At 45.1% G+C, this 15,941-nt stretch overlaps 1 protein-coding gene across 2 annotated transcripts in view; it reads left to right on the top strand.

Annotated features, from left to right (window-relative positions):
• GRK5 (G protein-coupled receptor kinase 5) overlaps positions 1 to 15,941 on the top strand; it is a 148,362-nt gene that overhangs the window by 91,744 nt on the left and 40,677 nt on the right. Inside the window, exons 3-4 of one of the 2 annotated variants that reach the window (XM_053949551.1) lie at positions 3,819 to 3,931; positions 12,029 to 12,106. In XM_053949551.1, coding sequence (XP_053805526.1) covers positions 3,819 to 3,931; positions 12,029 to 12,106 — 191 coding nt within the window. Of the gene's footprint in view, positions 1 to 3,818; positions 3,932 to 12,028; positions 12,107 to 15,941 lie in introns of those variants that run through there. The other variant, XM_053949552.1, reaches the window with a different exon arrangement.

Genomic DNA, 15,941 nt, shown 5'->3' with positions numbered 1-15,941 from the left:
TAGGCATGGGCTCAGCTATTTTCCAGAACCTTACCAGAATATCTGTTTGGGAACAAATTTGGCCATAGGCTTTGAATGGTGACAGCATGACGTGTGCAGGTGCAATTATTTCAGTGTGTTCTTTGTACTGGGTGCTACTGAAATTAGTATTTCAATACATAAGCTGTGAAGTAAAGGGAAAAATGAGTCAGTAGAATTATGAATAAACATTATTTATCGTAATTTATCTTATGAATGTTAATTATGGCATTTTATATAATACCTTTTCTATATTAATCTGTGTTGCTGCTCTGTTAGGAAGATGGAGAATTCACTTGCATGTGTGCGTTGTTTGCCAGTGGTATTTTCTAAATAAAGAGATTGGCGTCAGTGACAAGTGTCTGCTTTCCCAAGACTTTGACCCACCCAGCTTTTCACCCCCGTTTTGGGTGACTTTGCAGGTGTTAAACAGGATGGCGCTGAGGCAGGAGGGTCTGACTACCAAAGATATCACTCTCAGAGCTGTTTTAGTTACACTTCATCATCATAAGCATATGGTTTCACTTCCAAGTGTTTAACATTTCCATTTCCTCAGGAAATCATTCCTTCTATTTTTTAAACTTTTGAAACTGGATGGATGTTTTTACTGGCAGGCGGAACGAGAGCGACACAAGGCTCAGCCCCAGCCCAGGAGAGCCCCTGGCTGTGGTGCCCGCCTGCCTCCCCATCCCTCCCCATCCTGCAGCAGCTCCTGAGCACGGCTCAGGGTGCTCCAGCCCCATCTCTGGGGTGCAGCACGCTGCTAAAACACTTCTTGCTATAATAAAACCATCCACTCCTTTTTCAGCTTTAGCTGAGACGTGTTTTTCTTTCTTAGTCCGCTCCGGGCCCATGCATCCCAAGAATTAGTTGAGTGCGGATTCCTTTAGCTGACTTAGTGAGGCCAATGGCAAGATCAGGGCCTAAGAAAATAGTTTGTGTCACTTACAAGGAATGAAAGCATTTTTGTCATGTATTTATTGTCTGTGTTGGTATATCCAGCAGTTAAATGCACATGACGGAGGCATGGATAGCTCCAGGGAACTGCTCTGGCTGTTGCATTTGCAGAGATTATTTCTGGTATTTCCTTTTTCCTCATTACAAATGGGTCACCCTTCTCACATGTTGGCCAAGTTCTGTAGAGCAGGAGGAAGTCCGTGCTCATGTCTTGTTTATGTTGTGTTTATCCACATATGTCACAGTGTTTAGCTGCTTGTTTTCTTTCCCTGCTGTGCTAGGAAGAGCAGTTATGGATGTGCAATTTGCACATTAATTTACCTGGTCTCACTGGCCCTTTTGGTACAAGATCATCCTCTGCTACATTGGGTGTCACCATATCATAACAACTTTGATAAACTAACTGCATTTTATACAACTGTTGTTACTGTCCATCAAATGACATTGTACAGGAAAAAATATGGGCAAACCAGCTGATTATTGTGTTTGTCCCCTTCTGGTTTACTGTTATGAATCCAGACAGTCTCATTCTTTTTTTGGCATGGGGAAGCTTGCTGTGGGTCTGGGCTTCTGGAGGATTTGAGTCCTGCCACCAGGTGTATAGGGTGTATGTTTTATTCATACCCTCCCAAGAGTTAGTCAAGGTAGCAGAAGCCAGCATCAGGCAGATGTGGTTAAACCTTCTCACCTCCCAGGAGAGCTCACCTGGGCTGCTGAGCCTCTGGCTTCGTGCCAGCCTCTGGGATGTTGTGAGGGCTGTTCTGATCCACTCTCCTGACTCCTTCACTTCCCTTAGTGCTGTACGTGTCTGCACATCCCTTCAGCAGTCACTCATTAAAAATGCCACTTGGTCAAGCAGCACAAGCTGGTAGCACCCACAAGGACACCCCAAGGCTGCTCCGTGTCCCAGTGATCCCGCTGGTTTTCCCACCACACCTATCAGTGCCATGATGTTCCATGCTGAAGGCTCCAGCTCAGGCAAACAAACCAGCACCAGGGGGTGAATGCTGATAATTAGATTGACTGGAGGTCAGGTTAGGATTTACACAATGATTTTGATCCAGTTTTGCTTGCAAGAAAGCATCAAAACACTGCAGTTTTCTCAATAGATTGAGTAATATCCTGATCCAAAATGGAATGGCAGTGCCAGCAAAGAAATGCTGCTGGTATGTTGTTCCCAGCTGCTTCAGAAGACCAGACCAGAGCAGGACCATGCTGAACTAAAAGCACATTTCCCCAACCCATGTCTCCAGTGACCACCCTGTAAGTGCTTCAGGAATCAGTTCCTGAAGTACAGCCAGGTGCAGCACTGGGCAGGCTCCCTCCTTCCTCTTACAAGAGGCAGCCTTGGCTGCTCCTGCCCACTGTCACCCAGCTCCAGGGCAGAAGTCCAGCACCTCATACAGCATTTTCTGTTCAGGACAAATGTACCCAGAGGGCAGGGAGACCCTGGCACGGGCTACCCAGAGAAGCTGTGGATGCCTCATCCCTGGAAGTGTTCAAGGCCAGGTTGGATGAGGCTTGGAGCAACCTGGGATAGTTGAAGGTGTCTCTACCCATGGCAGGGGATATGTAATTAGGTGATCTTTAGGATCCCTTCCAACCCAAACCATTCCATGATTCTACGACGATTCTGTGTAGTCCTGGTTTTGCAGAACATGGTCCCCAGGGGCACAAGCTGAGATGAGCAGGTCCCTCAGCTGGGTGCCTCAATGGCAAAGGGGAGCTCCATCACAGACATGTGCCTGCATCCATGGAGTGGGAGGAGCTGAAGGATGTGGGGAGCCAAAGCAGAGGGGGAATCAAAGACATTGCAAGCCCAAGAGAGAAGTAACCGAGGCACTGACAACGTGTGTGGGTTTGGTATGTCTGTTTGCAGTGCTGTGTTATGTGTTTAGAAGCTGGTTGTTTCCATAATAACAGCAAGTGCCATATGGCAGCGAGGAGGGTGGTGAGAAGAATGCCTAAGGAAACACAGTATGTTGTTTGACATGTGTGTTCTTGTAGAGGAATAATGTGTCTCAAGCAAGTATTGCTGCTCCAAGCAGGCTGGGGGATTTTCTGCTTTCACCAGAAAAATATCCAAAGCCTTTGGCATTTGTGCTGGTGCCAGTTAATGATGCCAGCCCTTCATCCATATTCTCCTGCTGATAGTCCTTGTGATGGGCAAAGGACCTTTTGCTTTACTATGAGTGATGGTTGTGGATGTACCAGCACAGGGGAATGGCATTTAAACATGGCTTTTAAGGGGAAATACAGTTCTGTAAGGAGTGCTTACAGAAATGAGCCAGATGCCATATGCACTATCCAATCCTTAATGCTCAGCAATTAAATAGCAGAAAATTTGAAACCTTTGAAAATGCATAGTTTACTATAATTGCTTAATAGAAAGTAGGCTAAGCATTTCCAGAGATACAGGGCACTTTAGTGCATATCTAGGAAGCATCCAGGAAGGGGTCCACAAATTCCAGCTTTTTCTGTCCTTTAATGTATGACTCATATTTCAAGGACTTGTAATTTGCTCCCCACATTCCCACCAATACCACCAGTCTGAGCTGTACCTTTGCATACATTTCCACCACAGAAAAATATGAAATTATTTTTTCATAATAGCTGAACAGCTTTTGCTTGACCTTTACCAACATCAGCCCTACAAAATTCAGCCTCTCTTAATTGAGTCTTAAAGCCATTCATTATATTTGGATACCTGAAACGTGGTGGCAGGAAGAAGGAGGTTGTGATTTGAGGTTGTAGTTCTGCACTATGCTTTAAACTCATGAGCAACCCAAAAGGCAGAGCTATTCTCATTTTCATGCTTCTGTTCTTCTCTTTATTGTCTCTAGAGAGAGATTACTGCAGCATATGTGAAAAGCAGCCCATTGGAAGGCTTCTCTTTCGGCAGTTCTGTGAAACTCGGCCCGAGCTCGAGTGCTGCATTCGGTTCCTTGACTCAGTGGTAAGTCAATTCCTGTGGTATTTTGGGGTGCTTTGCAATGTTCCCCTGACAGAGGGGACTCCTCTGACACCAAGAAATCACTGTTTTATGGGGTTTTGTGTCTGAAGTGCTGGAGCAGGCAGTGGACAGGGCTGGCCCCAGCTGCAGCCCAGCACCACTGGCGGCACAGGGACACGCAGGGCTGGTGCCAGCCTTGGGGGACATGAGCCACCAGAGAGGGGTAAGGACAGTCACCCCCCGCTCTGGCCTCCCTTCATGTCAAGACCCGAGCAGCTGAGCTGCTGTGAGCAATGTCTGCGGATGGGGGTGAAGCCTGCCATGCTGGGAGGCACAGGGAAGAAAGGGAAGTTGAGAACAGACTGACAAGAGAGGATGGGGAATGTAATAATCCTAATATCCCTTACCAAGCCTTTTCCTGCATAGAGTTCAGGATGGTTTACAAAGGACATCCTGATAATCAGCCTGTTTTTTCAAATAGGAGAACAAGATGCACAAGGTACAGAAATAACTTGATTGAGGTCACTGAGAAACAAATCTGCTCCATTTTCCACCCCAGTGAGCCATCAGTTAACCCAGCCACTGAGCATCACCCCCAAGCCCTGGGGGACCTGACGCTCTTTCCCAGTCTGGCAGCACTTGGCTGTGTGTCCTGCCAGCTGTTCACAGTGGGAAAGTCTCTCAGTGACTTCTTTTGCTGGGAACCTGTGGAAGGGGAGGGTTGTTGATCAGCCAAAAGGTGAAATGATACCAAAGAGCAAGATGAACTTGTCATTTGTGAGTGCCTGCAGGGTCTCGCTCCCTGGCTAATGCTGACAGAAGCAAAACAATAAATACCAAGAGGAATAAAATTGTTTTGTTTGCACCATGGTGAAGCTACTCTGAAGTACAGGGAAATGTGAGGATTGCACTGAAGCTGTAAAAGTAACAGTCTGGAGAGGACTTAAGGTTTATGTTTCTCCTGCAGTAACAGCAGCAAATCTACAGCATCACAAAAAGTGTTGGATAAAGTCATATCTGAATCCCTTTTAGCTGGTCATGACCTCTACCTGTTATTCCTAGCACTGCTTGTGATTTTCTCTGGTGAAAGGTGTAGCCATCAAGGTACATGAGATGTTTGACAAACACTCTGTGCAGCTGTGCTCAAGGCCAGCAGGCAGCAGGACACTTTGGGTACCCTGAATGTGTTTGTCCTGCTCTGGACCAGCATTGTCCAGCGAGGTGTCTGCCACTGATGAAACACCACACACCCCTCTGGGGGGGATGGCATCCCTGCAGAAAAGTCACACCAGCTGTGCCACCTGCAGCCCCGAGGAGATGGCAATTTCTGCAGGAATCCCTGGGGAAATCCCACAGAAGACGGCCTGTAAGTGGTTTAATCTCAGGCAGAAGCGGCAGAGCCGTGCTCGGTTCGGAGGCGCTCAGCGGCGCTCTGCTCGCTTCTCTCGCCTCCCCGCAGCACATCTTGGTTCCAGCAGCGCCCAGGGGCTGCGGGGGACAATCCCCCATTGTGCGAGTCCTGCATGCACTCAGGGCACGCCACTGACAGCGGGAACAACATCTGGGCACCGGGAAACATCTGTCCCCAGGCAACCGTGTGCCAGCCGCGGCCGCAGCGCTGCCGGAGCCTCCCCCGCGGTGGCAGCTGCCTGGTTCTGGGCACTGAGGGCACCGTGGCACTCACTGCTCCTGCAAAAGCTCCTGGTGGCACTGCCTTTGTTTGAAAGGTCTGTCTCCGAGCAATCCCGAGCCAATATTCCCAAATCCTTCTGCAAAGGTGGGCTTTGCACCCAGCCCAAGTTGCTCTTGCAGGCTGGAGGTGCCCTGTGTACCTTGACTGGACCACTGGCCTGTTCCCAGTTAGGCTCAGACTGGCACCATGAGGATTTGATAAACAAAATGCCAGTCTGGGTGGAGGTCTGAATCCTTATCTTTCTCTCTTCTTTTTAACACTAATTAACAGCAGTGTCCTTTGTTTATTGATTTCAAATTCTGTATAAGCTTGCTCCCAGCCCATGAAAATCCCTGCATTAGGCAATATTAAGGTCAAACAACACAGCTCTTTGCCATTAAATTGGATGATTGCTACTGAAATTTGCCCAGCGAGGTCACACTGTGTTTAGTGAGTAGTAGGATCCAAGCCAAGCCCTATGTTAGGCAAAATAAGCCCTATAATGACACCAGGAGTCTGACTTTACAGCCCTAATATGAGACCACCAGGAATGGGAAACCTTTTTTAGACCACCTGTTGTAACAAGCAGGAAAAGCCAAGAGCCTTCATTTTCTTTTGTTCTGGTTATTTTTCTAACACGAGATGCAATAATTCCCTTTTGTGTAATGTCAAATAAAGGGAAAAGATAAAAGGGGATAATATTTAGCTGTTCATGAGGGACTCTCAGAGCTTTCTGCACATTGAAAGGGAGGACCACCTCTCTTTTTCAGTGCCTAAGTGACTTTACCAGCTGACACAGTAAGTCACTGGCAGAAGCCAGTACTTGATGCCTCCCAATATTTTATACAGTTTTTCAACTCATGCACTCAACTGTCTGCAAGGAAAGAAGTGACTGAGGCTTCTGGGAGAAAACCAGAAGCTGAGTCAGACATTTAACAACCTATCAACATCCTTGTGAGAGACTAAGCTCTCTCACACCTTTGCTTCCAAAACCTGGTAGAATCATCCAGACCTTGCAGACCATAATATGTAAAAAGACGAAAAAAAATCCTCTCTTGACTGGCCATTTATGTCAGCTATGTGTGAAATAACTAACCTGGTCTGATGTAGTCTCCTGCAAATGTAATTATGGCAGCATTTGGGGATTTTTGCCTGTTGAACAGTTGTTAAGCTGCCTTCTGAAGAAAAAGGATTTGTATCACTAAATTCTGCATGCATGTAGGTGTGTAGCTGTCAGCTCCCTCTGAGACCTGTGAATACCTTGGCCAATTTCAACCAGGAATTGAGACGAAAGTGCTCAGAGGCATAAAGTCTCTACATGTTTTCTGAGAGCAGTGTTGGGGTAATTAGTCACAATCGATTGTAGCCCAGACCAACACGACGTGTGGTTTGTAAGCAGCAGGCCCCAGGATTGGATGATAACAGTGATAAGAACAAAGAGATGCAGAGCTCTGCAGCACAGCTCTGGTGCAGCTGTGGGTGTTTGGTTCCCACTGCTGCTGTGGGAGCAGTGAGTGCCTGTCAGTGTGTCTGTCTGTCTGTCTGTCTGTCTGGGAAATGGAGGAACAGCCACCCCTTCTCCCAGCTGGCACGAGGGCTGTAAGGACAGCCAGCCATCTCTTGCTGTGGGTATTGTGCAAACAAACTCATGACAGAGGTCCTGATTGCTGAGATAAAATATCCACCGAGCTCCCATGAGGCTCTGGAAGCATTGTCTGCTTATCTGGGTGCTTGGAACCACAGAGATCTCCCCTGAATGGCTCAGCAGACCCTGATGGAGCCATTCAGATGGTGGAACTATGGGAACATAAACTGTTATCATTAGATGGAGATGGTTTGTGATTAAATGGGCTCCTCTAGAAGCCCTTAACCAAGGAATCACACACAGCCCTGAAGCACACTTTGCTCTGCTTACAAATATTTTAGCAACATCGTTCAACTTTGGAGCTGTTGAAAGAGAGCCATTAAAATAAAGTGTGAGGGGAAATGTTTCCTGTGCTAAAAGGCAGATCAGTGAGCAGGCAAGGGGCTAGCAAGATGTGTTTGCTTCTCCACAGCCAGTGCCTCCAGCACAAGAAGGTGGCAGTTCCATTCAGCTCAGCAGGAACCTCTTGCTCCTGTCCCCTACTCATCAGCACATTCCCAGGGTCACAGCACCTGACATTTCTTTCTCCTCTCCTATGATTCTTATGTGTCATTGAAATGAAGGCTTTAGATTCTGGACTCCCTTTCCTGCTTCATCTACTCACATTCATAATGTTTTTTTTTTTTTCCAAGGGAGGGCTTTTAACTATTTAATTTGGACCAGATTTAGGTTGACTGGAGGAGAATGTGGACAATTTCGATCATTATTTTCTCTCTAATGTGAACAAGGTTAGTTTTTTTGCACTGAAGTCACACAAACATACATCCTCTGGAGGAAAATAGCCCTGCTGCCTCTCCAGGTTGTTTCTGCTTGTGATATCTGGGCTCAGGGGCCAGGGTGAGAGGCACAATCTCCTCGGGTGGACTTTTCAGCTGAATGCTTCGCTAGACATGGCACTTACCTGGGGTGAAAGGATGAGTGAGCATCCATTTAATGCCATTTGTAAAAACCCAGTCTTGCAGTTAGGGAGATTTCATTTGGTTAAGTCCCTTTTGTGGTATATAAACCATCTGTGTATGTGTGTCTTAAAGCTGTTCAAGGCTTTTCCCATCAGAAATGCCAGTTTGTTGGTATCAACAAACTCATTAACTCAAAACGTGTTTTCAAACAGCTGAAAGGGCTCCTTTTGCCCTGCCTTTAAATATGAAAAATATGGTTTCAAGTTCACTTTTCATTTAGAAATGTGAGTTATTATGAATCCCAGCTGTTTGGGGTTTGCCTTCCAATTTTCAGTCACAGATTTTAAATCTCCAGCAGAGGCAAGAGCAAGGACAGGCACTGAGGACAGAGCAATAACAGGGCAGATCCTGGAGTCTGAGAAAGGACTGAGCAGAGAGATATTCTCAGATAAAAGAGGAGGGAGCTGAGAAAGTGGAGGTGAAAAATTGGGACTGAAATACCAGTAACATCCTGCAGATGCTCAAAAGGTGATTCCACTGTTCCTGACTTTTACCAAGAAGCCAAAACTGCTCTGATGGGAGTGTCTGTTCCCATCTCCATCTCCTGGTGGCTGGTACAAGGGGTGATGATTCCCTTGGCCATGTCGTGCTGCCACAGGCAACCATCAGCTACCTGCTGTGGGAGAGCACCCTCCCAGATCTGCAGAGAGACCTCTTTGGATATGTTTTTCCATTTTCACACATTTTTAGCCATGCAGTTTCAGGAGCTCAAATAATATTAAGGTGAAAATCAGATACTACATAAATTGATGTGTCAGAATCAGTGTGAGCCCCTGTGGGGTCCCTGTGTCATTGCCCTGGTAGCTCTCCATCCATCACAGGCAGCCTCCAGCCCCCAAACCTGAGCTGTCCCTGAGCCCATGGCCCCATCCCACAGCCAGCCACAGGCTAGATGTTGCTCCCTTTCCCAGCTGAAGAGCATTTTTCCAGCTGATCTTGCTCAGCCCATCCTGGGGGCAGCTGCTCCGAAAGGAAGGACACTTTGCACTCCCATTCCTCCATCCAGCCAGGGCTGCTTCTGTGGAAGAAGGAGCCACCAACATAACTACTACCTCCAAAACAGCAGCCAGAAGAAAAGTTAGCAGCAGACAGTGGCCAGCCCACATCCTCTCGCCATTTGGGCTGAAGGATCTGTGCCTGCCCACAGAAAGAGCCTTCCCTGCAGCTTGTCCCATGGAGTCAGGGTGATCGTAAATCCTCTCCTCATTTATGGGCTATGAATAGGGCCCTGTCTGACCTAACTAGGGCATGGAGAAGCTATTAGACTTCAGAACAGGAGCCTTGAAACACATGCCTGGATTCATCAAAGGAATAATGGAAAATATTTTGTTCCACACGGATTGTAAGAAATTATGTTATTTCTAGCAATTAGGGATTTGCAAACTGTAGCAGTGCTTTGGAGTATTGGGAAAGAAAGGGAGGTATCTTGTGATTGAAGCACAAGACCAGGAGCTGAGGACCTTGGTGGCTTCCCAGGCAGGTAGCAGAGAGAGCATGGAGACATCCCTGTCTATGTCCTGTAATTACAGGTCATGGCTGGGAATGTACCAGGGTCTGTTGCTGAATAGCTCAAAAATGGCACTGAAGGAAGAAATAATAACGAGCTGAGGAACAAAATGGAACAGGCTTCTAGTGCAGACCGACAGTGAAATCAACACTGTGCACAGTTGGAGCTTATGGTTCCTTCTCACATTCTCACTTGTCTGTCACTTCCCACCTTCGCCACCACCACGTCACATTTCCTGGGAAGGTCAAATGCAAGTGTAATTAAACTTTCCTTTTATTCTTTGCTATCTCTCTTGAGGCAGAACGAGATACTCTGTGTATGTATAGGTGTGCATTTAGCTCTGCATATGTTGGATCCCATCAGGAATTGCATTTCAAGACATCCAGTTCCGGCTGAGTTTCTGTCTTCTGGTTTGTCCTGATTTGTTTCCTGCTGTACAGTTCAGATGGGATGAAACTGTTGTAGGTTATGTGTGGCAAAAAGGACAACAAATTTTTCAACAGCTCTCCTGGTGCACTTCAAATAGGACATGATGACTTATAATCAGGTTTTATTTGCTAGGGAGACAATATACTATCAGAGTTTGAAAGCAAATGAAGGAGAGAGAAATCATGGAGAAAAATGCTGCTAAGATGCTCTAAGCATTTCAGAGTTTCTGTGCTTTAAGAGCTGAAATGACCCATACTCAGATACCATCTAAAAGGACAGGAAATAAGATAAAATACTTGTTTAAACCCTTGTATTAAGTTTTTTGAGAACCTAATCAGTTTCATCTGCAAAACTGTCACTTAAAAAGAAGTACTATACTTGTGGATTTTAGTTTTTGGTTGTTTTATCATCATTTTTATTTGCGGCCATTATAATTTTCCAAACCAAATCAGATCATAATTCCAGATTTTTCAAGCAACCTGCTATGCCTGTGTGTAAATATGCAGCTCCAGACTTGAGCTGCAATAGCTAAATGAGCACTGGCCAGATAGAAGGGGAATAGCATTATTACTACATTGTGGTTTCCATGTCTTTCCTAGGTTTGCTTAGCTGGGGTATCCATTACAGCCAGCCTGCAGATTTATTGCATCCAGCCTGGAGCAGTACATACATCTTCCAGTGGGCAATAGTTCTGAAATTTGTTCTTCCAAGTGTTTGCCAGTTCAGTCTGATTTACCTTTTTTTTTTTTTTTTTTTTTTTAGTTTCCTCCTCATTTATCATCACAGACAGCTTGTATTGGACCAGGTTATTTAATTGGTTTGGCAGGATTTTCTGGGATCTTTTTTTTTAATACAGTCATGAAAGCTGTTAGGCTGTCATCTTCTTTTTTTTTTTTTTTTTTTTTAATTCTTTATTTAATTCTGGAAAAATATTTTGACCTGAAGGCTAAAACTTCATATCCCAAGCAGTGCCAATCAGGAATGTCCCTAAGAAAACTTGTTGTCATTTAGCCACTGAAGCACGTGTTTCCTTCGAATGCCTGCCATGGATCCAAAACTTTAGCTGAAGTGATTAATATCTTCATGGTACACACGTTGTGCTTCTTTTGTTTCTAATGTAAACAAAGCTCATCAGAAGTCAGTAATGCTTCAATACCTAGAGCAGTCAGAATTTTAAAATGTTAGGTAGGCTTTGTGTGTGAGGATGGGATGCTCCCTTTTTTCATGCACTAGGGAAGCCAAAGAGAATTTTGCTTGTGGTGTCTATTCCTCTAAGTGGTCTCTCTTGTTTCCTCTTGGTCCTAAGAAATCTGCCTAAGAAATCAGGAGGGACTGAGCCAAGGGTCACTAATAGTGATGGGCAGGTCTGGCTGCTTTGCACAGGTATTGTCAGACCAAGGTCAAGGCATAAATACATAGAAAAGACACATTAAACAAAAAAAGAAAAAAAAATATATTTTCACCTGGCACTTGAAACAGCACTGTGGCAAGGGTTAACAAACCTTCACTTTCTCTGCTACTCAGAGAAATAATTTTACCTTCTGTGTCCAACTTCCTTTTGGGCAAAACCAAATGAAGCTGATGTCTCTTGTCACTGAATGCTTTCTGAAAGCTGACTTTGCAAGGTTATAAAATATAAATTAATTAAATTGTATTGGTGTTAATTAAGAGACAAAGCCCCAGAAGAAGCACTGCTAGGGTCTGGTCAAAATATAGTGGAAGGTTTTTAATAAGATTGTGTGTACAGGTTTTACTTCCACAAGAAAATGATATTTGTCCTTCAGATTTTTCATACAGAGTGTTCTGTTAAGGCCACATCCAAAATGAAGTTATAATGGTGAAATATGAGTGCAAATATTGACTTTTATTTTTTATATATCTGTTCCAGGCAGAATATGAAATTGCTCCAGATGAAAAGCTGGGAGAGAAAGGGAAGGAAATCATGATGAAATACCTCACCCCAGAGGTAAGGGGCAGCCAAAGTGGCATTACTGAAGGAATGCTGCAAGGCACACCTTTACTAAACAAGGTTGTTACTGGCTTTGTAAGCCAGACTCCGAAAATTTATGGTGGCAATCTCCAGTGAATAAACCTGCAAGTCTTACACAAACAGTCAGAGAGAAAAAAAAATATAATGCAATCCAGAAATGGACTTCTAAGGATGAACTTGACTTACCAGGGGCTTAATTCATCCGTGGATGAGCAGAGATCTTCTCTGGTCTCTTCTCAGTGTACAAAGCTCTGCACTGGAGGTGTAACACAAGAGACCTCAGCTGTTACCAACAGATGCCCCAGTTATTTCCTATCCAGCTCAGAAGTGGTGGTGGCATTTCATATTCTCTTGTGTAGAAAGCACAGGCAAAAATGGTCTTTCATAACAGACACTGTATTTTGGTACAGAAATTCCCATTCTTCCCCCAGCACCATTTTCCCCAGGCTGGGCAGGGACATGCAGGACTGACAAGGGACAGTGGGGTTGGGAGCTCAGAGGTGCTGTCACCCATCCTTGTGTCCAAGGTGTGTCCCGAGTGTTGCCTCTCGTGGCTGTGGGAAGGAGAGGAGCTCGTGGGAGGAGCTCAGCCGTGTCCACAGGGTGGCACTCCAAACAGAGGCACGGGATGTGCCGCTGGAATTTGGGACAGGGTGCTCTGGGACTTACCCTTTTGGGGGGATTGCAATCATTTCCTGACCACATTTCACCTTTGCTACACAAGTCACTGCCAGTAAGCAGTAAACATCCAGCTTCAAACACAAGAGCAGCTTCAAACACAAGAGCAATCCTGGGATTTTTCCTAAGTTGCTTTCGTAAGAGTAATCAAAGACGTACAATTGCTGCTTCAACTATTTTACAAAAGTAATACATTTGACCTTCAGGAGAATTAATCACATTTTTGGCAGATGTCTTTCTAGAGGGTTTAAATATGTTTTGGAGGTGCAGGGGCAGAGCAGACCACTCTTTTTCCACTCAGTCATTTTCCTACAATAAACTTTGATGCATACTTTCAGTTATCTCAGGCTGCATTTTGGGATCTGGTTTCATTTACTGAGCCTGGCTAGTTTCATGTGCAGCCATTGAGCACTGCCAGTATGAGTTCCTGCTGCCCATTCATTAGGGGCATGAAGTTCCACTGCTTTTTAAATCCACCAAAACGACCTTTTGTCTTAAAATTCCTGAGAGAGACAAACTCTGAGGGAAAATATTTCCCACTGCTCCAGCTCTTATCTGGAAAGGGAGAAAGGCATTTTGCTGATAGCAGAGCTAGTAAAGTGAGGGGAGGATAGCATTGCTTCACTTCAGCCAGTCTTTCTGCAGGCTTCCAAAAGCCCTTCAGTGCTGTCCATTGGCTCTCCTGCCATCCATGGTGCAGCCAGAAGCACATGGAATAATTTAGTGAATGTGCAAAAATGAAGACCAAGCTGAAAACTGCTGCTTCTTCATCAACAAAGAACAGTGGTGTTACAGGAAGGAAAAATACTGGGACTCCAGAGCTGGAGTTTCCATTCTCTGCCGTGCCCTGGACTTCTTATTTGACCTGTGTACTTGGTTTCTCAGTATGTAAAACTGGCACCGCATATTTACAGTCTGTCCTGAGACTCTTCTGGTATTTGCAAGGTACCTTAACAACTCTGAGCAGAAGGAAACTGGATGACCTCCAGTGGTCCCTTCCAACATCACCCATTTTGTGATCCTGTGAAACACAGGGCTACTCTCCTTCGCTTGTAATCTAAAACTGCCTCCCTGGTGGTGGTGCTTTAATGTCTGCTTTGGTCTTGCTGCACTTTTGCTCCTTAGTGAGAAACTTCTGCTTCTTCCCAGAGGGATGTGGAAACCCTGCGCAGCAGAAAATGCAATGGGTTGAATACTAGTCTTTCTAATAGGTGTCCCATGCAACAAATACTTAAAAAAAAAGAGCAAGGCCTGGATTGATTTAATTTCATTTTAGATGCCTAACTAAGGTAGTCAGGTTAGGGGTGCAGATGGCCTAAAGTCCTTTCTTGTCAAGAAAGATAAATAAGTATCTCCAAAGGACACATTTGAAGCCATTAGAAGTCAATGATTCAAAGGACTGATGTCTGCAGTCCAAACAGATGAATCTGGACCCAAATGTCCTAATGGAACATCATCCTGGCCAGCAAAGAAACCTTCTTTTCATTGGAATCAGCATTTCTCTATTTAATTATCAGTCCCTTGAAAGGTACAAATTGCTGCTGTTTCTGGAGTCTTCTGCTTTCAGCTGAAAGCTTCTTTTAAGTAGGTGTGTGTCTGTGCTTCAAAGAACCTGATTGTCTTGACACAAAAATAGCGTGACATACAGCTTGACTGATGAATAAAATTACAGGTTTAGTTCTTGGACAGATAATTCAATCTTATAATGTGAGGAGTGTTTTTTGCAGAGTGAAGGATCAGAAACTCAGTGAAAACAAAAAGTAGACTTCTTGCTCTTTAATATTTATAAACGATTTTTAGTTCTTGCTTCAGTTTTTAAAGGGCATACATATTTAACGTAAAACGTGTTGGTGTATCACCATTCCAAAGGGCGTTCATTTGCATAGGGAACACGCACTTTATTTAATAAAACATACACTTCTTGCACAGCAGAAAGGAAGAGAAGATGAACAAATGAACAGACATCCCAGCAGGACTCCCAGCCCCGTGTGACTCACAAAGTCACTGCCTGTGAGACGTCTGCCCTGAGGCCACTGAACAAACCCTGCACTTGCCAGGATAGGAGAGTAAGGAGGTACTTTTTCAAGTGATCACAATTCAGGCTCTTCACAGCTTTGGCATCCTGAACAGCCCCTACCTGTTTGTTGGAAAATTGAAATCTTAGTCCTGGTGGACAAGCAGGTCAGGCTTCCAACGTGTCCCTGACCTATGGGCAACAGCAGTGACAAATCCTGACAAATGCTGGCACCTGGAAGGGAATGTGGGTGGTTTAGGTGGAAGGAAACGTGGGTGGTTTAGCTGGAAGGAAATGTGGGTGGTTTAGCTGGAAGGAAATGTGGGCATTTAGGCTTCTCAGAGAAGAGATACTTTGGAACAACCTTCCTAAGGTGTGGTGGAGTCCTCATCACTGGAGGTTTTCAGGATGCTGTTGGGCACTGGATCATCTCATCTAGTCTCCCTTTCCCATGAAATGTTGGATCAGAAGATCTTCAAAGGTCCCTTCCACGCTGAGCTGCCCCAGGATTCTGTGTACTCAGGTCCTAGGAAGACAGTAGCATTTCCTCTCTCTTGCCTAAAGTTCGCTGAAACAGCCACATCCAACAGCCTGTTCTGAGCTCTTTGGTGGGAAGGAAATGTAAGGAGCACATGTGATCCTCACACTAGGAACACCAAAATATGAGTGTTTTCATGGCTTCTGTAGCAGCTTCACTTGAGGGGTGAGCAGGAGGGCAAAAACCCACAGGAAGGGTGGCCTGTAGCTGAGGGAAACGTTCTCTGAAGAATTATTCCTTCTCCGTGCACAGGAGCAGCACAATGGTTGTCACACCAGCCAGGTCAAGGTTTCTTGACTAGAATCTTGCTTCTTTAAAAAAGGCTTTAGCAATTTCCATGAAAAAGGCACTTAAAGCTGCCTTCTTGACTTCATAAGCCCCTAGGGCAGAAGTCCAAGCCACAGGAAGTCTGAAATTTCTGAGGTTGTGAAATATGATGGTAAAATGAATTGGTCACAAATATTTCTTCCCTGTTTTTTTTCCTAATCTCAGCAGTTGAGCGGAGTTGAACAGTTTTAGGTCCAGTTCCATCTGTAAATGGCTCCATTGAACTGTTGAATTAAACTGAACCCAACCTGGCT

This window comes from Vidua chalybeata, chromosome 8, assembly GCF_026979565.1.
Source record: "Vidua chalybeata isolate OUT-0048 chromosome 8, bVidCha1 merged haplotype, whole genome shotgun sequence".
Classification (NCBI taxonomy): domain Eukaryota; kingdom Metazoa; phylum Chordata; class Aves; order Passeriformes; family Viduidae; genus Vidua; species Vidua chalybeata.
The sequence above is the reverse complement of the archived record's forward strand: the minus strand, read 5'-3'. Positions and strand labels throughout refer to the sequence as shown.